Raw genomic sequence first — 13,271 nt, 5'->3', positions numbered from 1 at the left:
TATACTGTAGATCGAGATCTCAGGCGTGTTTTCGAGTCTGGCACGATGTCCGCCGTTTCGACCCGCGCGCTGCAACGAAATACAGCTCGGGTCAGATTTCAGTATAAATATTTCTGATAATTGTAATGACAAAAAAATTGGCCGCGATGTGCAACAACAACGAACTCCCCCCCCCCCACCCCCCATCAGTTAAAAAAAAATAATTGCGACAAAAACGCGGAAATTTCCGATCGGTGTTCAATAGGGAGAGGGATTAACAAACAAAAATTTCCACGGAAATTTCCGATCGTGCCCGTCGTGAACATTCACAGGAGGAGGGGCGGTATAGGGATCGCTGCCCCGTAACCAAGTGGGGACTCCTGAGTCGGGAGGGGGCTACTGGGGGGGGGGGGGTAAGGTGGGGAGAAAGAGATAACTAGCATATTCTTAGGTTTTTTCGGTAAAGTCAAGTAGGTAAAAACATTAAAATTAATAAAAGTAAAATAAAATAAAAATCACGACGTTTCGGAGGCAACACAAGCTTCCGTCTTCAGGTGGAACCGTCACAGCCACGACAGCTGTATCAAGTAAATGAGAGATTGCAGGAGCTACCACGCCGTTTATATAATGGTTGGAGAGGGGGGAAGGGCCAAGTACAGCACACTTTTTATTCATATGGTAAGGTGAGGCTTAAGAGGGTGAGCCTTTGTTATGGTTTGTGACAACTATACATGGTGAATCCTTGCAGTCACGAAAGCTTCAAATCTAGAAGAGATAACTAGCACACCAAGGGAAGACCAGCGATAGGGGAGGGTGGGGAAGGTGAGAGGGAAGAAGGGTAGCAAAGGAACATTCTACAAATGAAACAATATACACGCAGCTTATTATATTATTTTATTATGTTTTATTTTATTATTTCCCTTCTACGTGACTTTACCCAAAGAACCAAGAAGAAGAATATACACGCAGCTTGCTTATGAACGTGAGTGTCGGTCTCCCATCTCCCCTAGCTCTTTAGAGAGAGAGAGAGAAACAGCGTCCAGGCAGGTGTGTTTGTGCTGGTATCCTCCCACAAGAAGCCAAAAACCAGAGGTGGGACAAAGTCATTGTTATGCAAGTCCAAGTCGAGTCGCAAGTCATCAAATTCATGACTCGAGTCTGACTCGAGTCCAAGTCACATGACTCGAGTCCACATCTCATAGGTGGGACAAAGTCATTGTTATGCAAGTCCAAGTCGAGTCGCAAGTCATCAAATTCATGACTCGAGTCTGACTCGAGTCCAAGTCACATGACTCGAGTCCACACCTCTGCCAAAAACCGAGTCACTGGTGGAACCAGGGTGAAGCATCTCAACTTAGCAGGGGCCCTCCTGAAAACGAAACAATGTGACTCGCGCCGAGGCCTTTCCGTGTAAACTGAGGGCATTAACGATCGTCGCTGCTTCCTTATGACACACACACACAGTGCGCACAGACACCAGAGTACGTTCAAGCAAACAATCGCCTCCTGCTACATCACAAATGATCTGGTGATACTGCTGCTGTGTTAGCAGTGGCGCACGTGGACAATTGGCAACACAACTCTAATAGACTAATAGGGGTTTTCCCCTTTTTTCTGGCAACAAAACTGACACCTTTTGCAAGGAATCATGTTTACATTAACCACAATACTTGCAGACAAATGCAAACAAAAAAGAAAGCTGTCTCTATTCTTAGGTTCGGTAAAGTCACGTACTTTTATTAATTTTAATGTTTTACCTACGTGACTTTACCGAAAAAACCTAAGAATATGAATCCTTGCAGTCACGAAAGCTTCAAATCTAGAATTAAAGCTGTCTATGGTGTGGACCAATCAGTTTCAAGGACAATGCATAAATGATCAGAGTATTGTTTTTTGTTTGCATTTGACTGCAAGTATTGTGGTTAATGTAAGCATGATTCCTTGCAAAAGGTGTCAGTTTTGTTGCCAGATAAAAAGGGGAAAAACCCTATTAGTATATTTTGGTACTGGCAAAGGAGGTCCCATGATGTAACTTGAATACACTCGACAATAACAACTGTGTGTGTGGCCTTTCGCACCTCCCCATTAGCACGGTTGGCTACGTACGGTGCGAATGAAGTTCATTATACATACAATAACACAATAATATATACTCGGCGACGTTTCAGGCAATGGTCTTTCGTCAGTGAAGATAGCACGTGAAGAAGGGCCATGGTCTGAAACGTCGGATGTGCTATGAAGGGCCATTTCCAGATTACACGTGTAAAATGTATCCTATAGAAATGTCCTCCATCACAACTCGCGAGCAAAGAACGCGGTGAATGAAACGGGTTGACTATGCGGTGTTGTGCTGACCACTTCACTTGCAAAACCCCGTTAGGAATCGAGACACGGCTATAAGGGGCCGTCCATAAATGACGTCACGCGATTTTGGACGATTTTTGACTCCCCCCCCCTCTCCTTCGTCACACGACGTCACAAAAAGTCAGAGCTTTGTGACGTCAGATATGACGTCACAAAGCTCTGCGCCCCCCCCAAAAAATAAAACATGCTTCAAATCGCTTTAAACTATTGTCATTGTAGTGCGTATTTAATGTGCAGCTGCACTTTGATGTTGTAGGAGAAAACATTTATTAAAAAGTCTATTTAATTAAGTAGAACGTGTTGTCTATATTTATTTAAAGTTGCGCATTTTGATGTGACGTCACATTTCTCAACCTCCCCCCCCCCTTCGTCACACATCGTCACACATCGTCACAAATGTCTGACCCCCCCCCCCTAGGTGCGTGACGTCATTTATGGACGTCCCCTAAGAGGTGCTGTGGCCGGCTGGCTCAGAAGGTTATCATCCCCACGGGGCGATGAGATGAATCGTCACGATTGCGAGTAGCGATTCAATTCAAGCCACGGTGGCTAGGAGATGTGAACTGCTACCTCGCCTGGTTTACAGGAGGTCGTGGGTTTGATCCAGACCCTGACACCTGCCGTATATTTGGAGTTTGTATGTTCTCTCTCTCTCTCCCCGTGGAGATGTTAACTACCTCGCCTGGTATGCAGGAGGTCGTGGGTTTGATCCCGACCCTGACACCTGAACGTATATTTAGAGTTTGTGTGTCTCTCTCTCTCCCCGTGGAGATGTTAACTAGCTCGCCTGGTATACAGGAGGTCGTGGGTTTGATCCAGACATTGACACCTGAACGTATATTTAGAGTTTGTGTGTGTCTCTCTCTCTCCCCGTGGAGATGTTAACTACCTCGCCTGGTATGCAGGTCGTGGGTTTGATCCCGACCCTGACACCTGAACGTATATTTAGAGTTTGTGTGTCTCTCTCTCTCTCTCCCCGTGGAGATGTTAACTAGCTCGCCTGGTATACAGGAGATCGTGGGTTTGATCCAGACATTGACACCTGAACGTATATTTAGAGTTTGTGTGTCTCTCTCTCTCTCTCCCCGTGGAGATGTTAACTACCTCGCCTGGTATGCAGGAGGTCGTGGGTTTGATCCCGACCCTGACACCTGAACGTATATTTAGAGTTTGTGTGTCTCTCTCTCTCCCCGTGGAGATGTTAACTAGCTCGCCTGGTATACAGGAGGTCGTGGGTTTGATCCAGACATTGACACCTGAACGTATATTTAGAGTTTGTGTGTCTCTCTCTCTCTCCCCGTGGAGATGTTAACTACCTCGCCTGGTATGCAGGAGGTCGTGGGTTTGATCCCGACCCTGACACCTGAACGTATATTTAGAGTTTGTGTGTCTCTCTCTCTCTCTCCCCGTGGAGATGTTAACTAGCTCGCCTGGTATACAGGAGGTCGTGGGTTTGATCCAGACCCTGACACCTGAACGTATATTTAGAGTTTGTGTGTCTCTCTCTCTCTCTCCCCGTGGAGATGTTAACTACCTCGCCTGGTATGCAGGAGGTCGTGGGTTTGATCCCGACCCTGACACCTGAACGTATATTTAGAGTTTGTGTGTCTCTCTCTCTCTCTCCCCGTGGAGATGTTAACTAGCTCGCCTGGTATACAGGAGGTCGTGGGTTTGATCCAGACCCTGACACCTGAACGTATATTTAGAGTTTGTGTGTCTCTCTCTCTCTCTCCCCGTGGAGATGTTAACTACCTCGCCTGGTATGCAGGAGGTCGTGGGTTTGATCCCGACCCTGACACCTGAACGTATATTTAGAGTTTGTGTGTCTCTCTCTCTCTCTCCCCGTGGAGATGTTAACTACCTCGCCTGGTATACAGGAGGTCGTGGGTTTGATCCAGACCCTGACACCTGAACGTATATTTAGAGTTTGTGTGTCTCTCTCTCTCTCCGTGGTCGTGGATTTTTCTCTGGGTGCTCCGGTTTTCCCCTCCACATTTAGATTCAACGTGCGTTTCGAGTATTTGGCTGCTTTAAATTTCCAAGCGATAAGCCACTTCGTTGAACTATCGCTTGTTGCCAGGTCGCTTCTGTAAAAGAGCGATATAGCTCAGCTGGGCTTACCTGGTAACATTACAAAAATGTAGTTCAGTTTATATCCTGGACAGCATTTGCACGAGTAAATTACTGGCTTGGAACAATCAACAACATCGCTTCGGACCACGACTGGCAGACGAAATGCCCACTTTGCGGGCTCTGTGCCGTACAGGGACAGCTGTCAATCGTATGTCCCCGAGGATAATTCACCAAATGTTCAAGCTGACTTCCCTTAACTTTAACGCGTGCGTGATTTCTCTTCTGCAATGAATTTGGGATTTGAAAAAAATTGACAGGTGTAATATTTGAACATTCACGAAGTTTTTTTTTGTCTCAACTCATTCATGGTTTTGTAAATGTCATCTGAATAGGAAGATTAAATATATATAAATAATTATAAAAGATAAAATATTAAGATAATTGTTTTTTTACCCTTTTATTTGGCAACAAAACTGACACCTTTTTTTACGAGGAGTCATGTTTGCATAGACCACAATACCTGCAGTCATAATGCAAACAAAAAGCACAACTCTGATAATGTATGCACTGTCCTTGAAGTTGATTGGTCCTCACCCGAGACAGAGCTTAGTCTCACATGGGTTGGACCAGATGACGCCAAAAGGTGCACAACTCAAAGACAGTGCACCATCAGAGTATGAGAGCTCGGAGTAAGCATTTACAATTAAAATGTTTTCATGCAAGTGTTAAAATCAATTGAATAACCCTACGTGTCCTGACTTTTTGGCCGCTCCGTACAACGCGTGCCGCGCCGCGTTGGTTCTTGCTGACAACGATGCGATGACGCTGTGCAGACTTGTGGAAGGTTTCAGTCCGGACGACTCTGCCGCTAACAAAAACGCCGCAAATTACAAATCGGTGTCATCCACGGTACATTACAACCACAAAAAAAAACGTGGAAAACAGCAACGCAAGTATTCTGGTCTGGCCTTACTCACAAGCCGGGTCTGACCCGGCCCTAACCCTAACCCCGACTGTTTTCCAGATTCCGTGCTATTTGAGTCCCGATCCCACATGTGTGCGAGTCTAAATTCCACACACACACAAAGATACAAAGATCCCCCGTGTAGCCTTAACAGACTGTAGGGGCAAGTGCTGTTAGCGAGCACCTATGAAGGCCAGAACAGTATACGAGGAGGTGGGTGGCCAGCACCACGCCCGACCGCCTTTGTCTCCCCAGTGGCGATGTTTACACACCGAACCAGGTACTCATTTAAGGCTGAGTCGACCTAGGAGAGGCCCAGGACCGGTTCAGATAATCGTCACTGGGTGTTAGCCGTGAGCGGGAATCGAACCCGGGTCGCCAGGTTCATAGCGCAGCGCGCTAACCGCTACACTACCGCATACACACATACACACACATACACACATACACACACGTACACACATACACACACATACACACACACACATACACACATACACACACATACATACACACATACACACACATACACACATACACACACGTACACACATACACACACATACACACATACACACACATACACACACATACACACATACACACACATACACACATACACACACATACACACACATACACACACATACACACATACACACACATACACACACACATACACACACAACACGTTGAACTTTGAATCCTACGTTGGTGTAATTATGTATGGCGGCCCTGCGATTGAATTTCGTGCGAGTTCAAGCCTCCGCTTCTCGTGCCTCGAATCCCTCGCCTATTTACGAATTTACGACACGTGTATCGGCTAAATGTCCACAATTGGTCGTGTGGACGCACTGCACAGCGGCCAGGATTCTCTCCTAGTGTGAATAGCACGGTTAGTTGGGAGTATGAATCCCATTGAATGTATGTGCTGCACACGGTAACACAAACTAATTCTGTAAGACGCGTCTAAGCACCTGGGATTAGCAGTTGACGACGTAAGGTGCGAAAGAAGTTCAACATACATGCGTGACACCACCTGCCTCCCGGCAGGACTATACAACCAACCCCTGTCTCAACATGTCCGTTTTTCCACGAATAGCAACACAACGCTACAGAAACGTTATACTGGTAGGAACCTCCTGGTTACACCAGCCCACAGGGGATTATTGTGTCCGTCGTGCAGGGAAGGGCTGGGTGGGGAGGGGAGGGTGGGGCTGGGTGGGGCTGGGTGTGGAGGGGCTGGGTGGGGAGAGTGGGGCTGGGTGGGGAGGGGCTGGGTGGGGAGGGTGGGGCTGGGTGGGGGGTGGGAGGGGAGGGGCTGGGTGGGGAGGGTGGGGAGGGGCTGGGTGGAGAGGGTAGGGCTGGGTGGGGGGTGGGAGGGGTGGGGCTGGGTGGTTAGGGGCTGGTCACCAGCCCCTAAACTCAACGTTTAACCTACTCACGCCGGCTTGTGCCCGCCCTCACAGTCGGGCATATTTGCGGAATACACCACGCCGCCGTTGACCCTGGCCATTGATCGAGCAACCCAACGTTCCTACCAGCACCCTCCGCAGGAATGTGTTGTTGCTATTCGATCATCTTTAGCAGGTGCAGGTGTGGCTCAAAGTTCCCGGGGCCATCCAGTACTAACAGTGGCTTTCCTTGGGTAAAGTTGATCAATACAATTTGATTTAAAGCTTTCGTGACTGCAGGGATTCAAATCATAAAACGTATTTGATTATTTCCCTTCTACGTGACTTTACCGAAAGAACCAATAATAACTCTGAACAAATTCAACCGCGTGAACAAATTCTCGTGGACGAAAGTTAAATGTACATTTTTTTTAAAATAAGTTTTATTATTTTGTATATCTCAGAATCTGAATGTGTGTTGATCCTAAATGGAGGAATCCGATAAGCTATAAAGCTCTTTTGTTTTATAATTTTATTATTTTCCTTCTACGTCACTTTACCGAAAGAACCAAGAACATGAATCCCTGCAAGTCACGAAAGCTTTAAATCGAAATTTTGTTCAGTCGTTCACGGGGCTGCCGCGGATTTCTAATCGCTGCCGCGGATTTCTAATCGCTGCCGTGGTGACGTCACCGCCTCCCGTGGCGACCGTTGCTAAGGCGACGAGCGTTTGAAGCCGGCCAAGGCGTCTTAGGCCCAAGGGCCTTTCTAAGTTCACATTTTGTAACACATTTTGTCGCCACCCGCCTCCTCCCGTCAGAGGTACTTTCACTTCTAAAGCACACCGACAGCAGACGTGGCGAGATTAAGCGCGCAATTGAACGCGACGGCTTTTAACGTTTCGCGTCGGGAGTCGTGAACGGGATGTCGGAGACTTGCGGCCTTGTGCAGGCTTCTCTTTGGCTGATGCTTTCCGTTACAAAATGTTTAAAAAAAACTCTTAAACAACTGCTGCGACAAACATCTTCAATGTTTGTCGTCCTACATTTTGTTTTGGCAGTACGTGTTTTTGTATCATTTGCATTGTCTTTTTTTTCTCTCCCTTCATATCAGCGCCTAACATCAAGTGGCCCAGAGTTTTCGTGTCTTATCGTCTGTAACAAACACATTCTGGCTGTGACCGAGGTCGTCCGAAATGTGGTTGATCGCGTACATTATCGAAAGCTAAGCAGGCTTGAGCCGGGATAGTTCTTGGATGCACGCTCACCGTGCATACCAGGTGCTGTAGGCTGCGTGGCTGCGTGGAGTGAGGTGCAGCAGAAACATCAATTGTACAGCACTGTTCAGAGCGGTCCAGATGTCCTGTGACCCCTCCATTAATTTACCCCCCCCAACATGTTTTCCCTTTGCATATTAACTCGTTTCAAATAAACCTTACTTAAGACATTAAGTTTAGGAGAATTAAATGGGGGTCAGAAGACATCTGTACGATCTTTCTTCTTAATTATGAGTTTAATAATGGTTCCCCTTTTTTGTTGAACTGTAAGACATTTCATAACGCTGACCGTATGGGCATTAAAAAAAAAACTCCATGAAAGGGTCTCAGGAACGAATTAGGTTTGTAAGCCGAGGACTGCCCGTATACAATCTCAATTGTTATTGACAGGCTGTGGTGGTCCACTGACGTTTAAGTGGCGGCAGCGTCGTCATCACCATCACCATCATCACCATCCTGATGACGACCCGATCCAAAGTGAGGAGCCCCCTGCAGAAGGTGCAGAGGAGCATCGACGACGTGAAGAAACGTCTCGACGCGCTCGTCGCCGAGGAGCGAGACGGCGGGCAGCGGAGCAGCGGCCCCGGCAACAGGGAGCTGGGACGGCGCTGCGAGGACCTCCGGGCGCACGCGGAGAGCGTCCGGCGGGAGCTCTCCGCGCTCGGCAAGGCGGACGAGCCGGCGCCCGTATCCGACTACGACGGCAAGAAGCAGGAAGAGGAGCGGCGCTTGCAGCGGATCCTGGCGGAGCTGCGACAGCTGGCGCAGCGGTGTGCGCCGCCCGACAGTCGTGAAGGCACCGAGAGCGAAGAAGAGGATGATGAAGAGGCAGAGGAAGGAGAGGATGATGATGAGGATGAAGATGATGAAGATGATGATGAAGATGGTGATGATGAAGATGGGGAGGAGGTAAAGCAGGTGAAGGGGGCGTTGGTGCAACAGGCAGAGGAAGCGGAGGGTGGAGGAAGGCAGACGAGAGAGGTGCAGCTGAAGACGTTTGTTGCGCTCAGCGACTTCACGTCGCAGGAGGCCGGCGACCTATCCTTCAGGAAGGGGGCGGTGCTGCTGGTGCTGAGCAAGAAGCCCGACGGGTGGTGGGAGGCGCAGGACGAGCACGGCGCACGCGGGATGGTGCCCAGCACGTACCTGCAGCACCAGATGCCGGACAAAGTCCAAGAAGACGACCAAGATGATGACGAGGACGATGACGACGAGGATGACGAGGAGTCAGTTCCTTCGAGCGAAGAGGAGGCCGGCAGCAGGCGGCACGACACCTCGTCGGGGCGCGCCCTCAAAGCAGCTCTAGACGACACGAGCGCCAGCGCCGCTATGACGGCGACGGGCGCCGTCCCCTCGGGATTCCGCCCATCTACACTGCACCGGCTGCTGCTGCTGCGCGGCGAGAGCGCGGACGAGTTCAGCACGCGCGGCCACCTCCTGCCACGCCTCGGCCCCTCGCAGCTCTCCTTCCGCGACCTGCAGTGGAGCGAGGAGCTGGGCGGCGTGAGGCCGCGGACGTGCCGCGTCAGCCGCACCTTTTACCTCGCCGGCGCCAAGGCCATCCCGCCGCCGGGGCCCGGCGTGCAGGTGGCGAGCCTCCACGTGCGCGTGTGCCTGTTTGACGGGCGCCGCGTGCTGAGCAACGTGCACGCGGTGCGCGCCACGTGGAGGCCGCGCAACCCGGGCCGCTGGACCTTCTCTCCCCGCGTCGGCGGGCTGCTGCCGAGCCTCTTGGACGGCGAATTCTTCGCCCGCTCCGACAACGCCTCGCCCAACCTCGGGCTGCTGTTCGAGCTGGGCATCTCGTACGTGTTGCGGTCGCGCGCCGCCGCCACCGATACGTCACCGGCGACAGAGCTGGAGCTCGGCGAGCTCAGCTGCGGCTGGGCCTTCATGCGGCTGTTCGCCGAAACCGGCCTGGCCATCGCCAGCAAGTCCTACGAGCTCGATGTGCACGGCGGCACCCCCTACGAGCGCGACGTCGAACTGGACCCCTCGGCCGCCGGCCGTGCCGGCGGCGCCCTCCGGCAGATCTTCTCCAACGCCAGGCCGCGGCTGTTGGTGAGGGCGCGCACCCCGGCGGCCCCGCTGCGGCAGGCGCTGGACCGCCTGCCGCAGACGCTGGTGAGCTGCGTCTGCTACGTGTCGGTGCTCGTGATGTACCGGCAGCTGCTGGCCAGCGCGCTGCTCGAGGGTCGCGGCGACGAGACGGACGCCCGGCCGGTGGCCGACGACGTGCTGGCGTCGCTGGGCGAGCTCGTCGGGCTGCCCGACGTCATGGACGCGCTGCGCAGCGTGTGGGCCGAGCGGCGAGCGGGCCTGCGCCGGGCGGAGCGCGCAGACCGCCGCCTCATGGAGGAAACTTTTCGGCGGGCTCACCGCGACACGGCGCAGCTGCTGCTGCACCTGGCGAACCTCCCGCCGAACCGATGGGGCCACGGGCCAAACGAGGCCGAGAGGTGGATGGCGATCGGATCCATCCTGAGCCAGGGCCGCCAGGCGGGAGGCTCCCTGCTGGGACTGCTGTCGCCCGAGCTGCAGCACGAGCCGTTTCACATCGACCAGGTGGCGTTCTCGCTCACGAGGGACGCGCCGGTTCACGCACGGGAGAGCGGTGGCGGCAGCGGCGGCGGGGAGGTCGCCGAGGCGGTTTAGACGGTCGTGTGGCGGACACCCGGATGAGATCTGGTGACTTGGACGCGGGGTTTTGTGGATGGAGAGTGTGTGAGGCACCAAGCTACAGGGCACTGTAAAAGGCAGTTCTGCAAAATGTATTCTTTATACTATACATATTGTTTAGGGAGGCAGGAAAAAATCTACTCGGCTTGCCACACATAGTAATGTTCATCATGTCACTATAAAAGTGATGTTTTTAATTCGAGATACTGGAATTTGGACAAAGTCCAAAACTACATTTAACGTGATGACCTTCAATTGACTGTACTTGAGAACTTGCTTTCATCACTGGCGGCTGTCTCGATTCGAACTCAGAATGTTTTTATCAATAAGTATTTGTTTTGCATTTTTCTCAGAATTAAATTCTAGTTATGCTATCAGCATTGTGTCATGGGACGGAATACATTTCCATCCAGAACTCCAGTAGCTAGCAGTGCATCACCCCGTATCAGAGAACAACAACGCTAAATATATGGGGTCACAGAACTACTGAAGTCACTTCCAGCAGACCTCTTTATCTACACTAGTGGCACAGCTTTCAATGCCAGGCAAATATTGTGTGTTTAAGTTAATTGAACAAAAAAAATTTAATACTCAACAGCTGTAAGAAGCCAAATTAAGTGAAAACCAAATGTAATGTGATGGAAGTATTTTTGTACAGTCATTGGTGGGTGGCGAGATAGTTAACAGGCGAGCGAGGTAGTTAACATATCGTCATGGTGGTGAGATATTAATTACCTCTCCTGGTATGCAGGAGGTCGTGGGTTCGATCCCGACCCTGACACCGGTATATTTGGAGTTTGCGTGTCTCTCTCCCTGTGGTCGCCTGGATTTTTTTCCGGGTCCTCCGGTTTTTCTCTCCACATTTAGAATCAACGTGCGTTTAGAGTATTTGGCTGCTATAAAGTTCCACATGATGATAAGCCGCTTTGTTGAACTAATATATATGGCCAAAGCACTTCTAAAAAAGAGGAGAGCTGTATAGCTCAGTGGGCCTTACCTAGTAAAATAAACAATAGTTTAATATGATCATTGGTTTTTTACCCTTCTATCTGGCAATAAAACTGACACCTTTTTACAAGGAGTCATGTTTGCATAGACCGCAATACCTGCAGTCATAATACAAACAAAAGACATAACTCTGATAATGTGCACTGTCCTTGAAGTTGATTGGTCCACACCCGAGACAGCTTTCCTTAGAGCCTAGTCTCACATGGGTTGGACCAGATGACGCCAAAAGGTGTCAGTTTCGTTGCCAGATAGAAGGGTAAAAAACCAATTATCATATTTTTACTGGCAAATGAGGTTCCCATAGAATAGTTTAATAGTTTCTAGTTTATCAGCTCACCACACTTGAACGCCCAGTTTAATTTGTAGGTGGCTATGAAACTCTACTGACTCAGTACTCCTGATGCGTGAGCTGCCTGGCCTGTACGCAAGTGGATTTTCTACACGGTTTTGAGCGTTATTTCCCCACATGCGCTGGGGTTTCCTTTGGTTGTGTTCTTTCCTCTGACAGTTAGTGAAAAGGAACTAAATTAAAAAAATGTCCAAAGTCAATCCCTCCTGAAATTGAGTCTTGAAACTCAGAATTCTTGACATTGATTGCCTCGTCAGCTGTCACATTCGTGTGGGACCAGAAATCTGCCTGTGGGATTGTTGTCTTGGTACAAAGTTGTCATTGCTGCCAGTCATCCAAATACAGGACGCTTCTGAAAATTACTCTTGAGACTCAGGATGTTCTAGATAATTAAAAGTATATTTGTTTTATTCTATTATATCTGGTTATACCACGTATGCTTTAAAGTAAATGTAGACATTTTTTTGTCTCCAGAATATTGAAGCAAAATTGCGGTTTTAAAAATAATGCAATCCTATAAATTGATAATGGAACCCATGTATTTACGTTTTAAATAAAGTGTGTTATTTAAACTGTAACCCATGATTGTGATCCACTAAATCTTTAAGGTCAAGTGGTCATCACCGATGCCATTGATGTCACCACACTTAACCATCGTACAAACTACAGCCCAAAACTCACCCTCCGTGTAATACTTCCACAAGCTGGAAGATGGAGCTATAGCAATCATATCCGAAATCACCATCAGTCATGATCAATCCACTGCTGGATTAAGGCCTGCAAACCATTACCATCTTTCACAATCCGCTCTGTAATACTCCACCAAGCACCTGCGCATCAGATGATGCCAAGGCAGCCTCTCACTCTGGATGTGGACGTTTCTCTCCTGATACTTATATTTCTTTATACTGGTAGGAACCTCCTGGTTACACCAGCCCACAGGGGATTATTCTGTCTGTCCGTCGTGCATCCAAGAATGGGAGGGGTGGGGCTGGGTGGAGAGGGGAGGGTGGGGAGGGGCTGGGTGGGGAGGGTGGGGCTGGGTGGGGGGTGGGAGGGGTGGAACTGGGTGGAGAGGGGCTGGTCACCCCGTGGTGCCATTATAAAACTCAACGTTTAACCTACTCACGCTGGCTTGTGCCCGGCCTCACAGTCGGCCATATTTGCGGAATACACCACGCTGCC

The 13,271-nt window shown here is 49.8% G+C and overlaps 2 protein-coding genes across 5 annotated transcripts in view; one reads left to right on the top strand and one right to left on the bottom strand.

Moving 5' to 3' along the window:
* Positions 1 to 12,746, top strand: part of NPHP1 (nephrocystin 1) — a 26,106-nt gene extending 13,360 nt beyond the window's left edge. The window contains exons 1-2 of one of the 2 annotated variants that reach the window (XM_078873273.1): positions 7,422 to 7,596; positions 8,441 to 12,746. In XM_078873273.1, coding sequence (XP_078729399.1) covers positions 8,510 to 10,705 — 2,196 coding nt within the window. In that variant the 5' untranslated portion in view covers positions 7,422 to 7,596; positions 8,441 to 8,509 and the 3' untranslated portion in view covers positions 10,706 to 12,746. Of the gene's footprint in view, positions 1 to 7,421; positions 7,597 to 8,440 lie in introns of those variants that run through there. The other variant, XM_078873274.1, reaches the window with a different exon arrangement.
* LOC144945064 (mitochondrial coenzyme A diphosphatase NUDT8-like) overlaps positions 1 to 13,271 on the bottom strand; it is a 47,458-nt gene that overhangs the window by 16,174 nt on the left and 18,013 nt on the right. The gene's annotated exons all lie outside the window — the stretch shown is intronic.

Source organism: Lampetra fluviatilis, chromosome 36, assembly GCF_964198595.1.
Source record: "Lampetra fluviatilis chromosome 36, kcLamFluv1.1, whole genome shotgun sequence".
Classification (NCBI taxonomy): domain Eukaryota; kingdom Metazoa; phylum Chordata; class Hyperoartia; order Petromyzontiformes; family Petromyzontidae; genus Lampetra; species Lampetra fluviatilis.
This window is presented reverse-complemented; position numbering and strand designations above follow the sequence as displayed.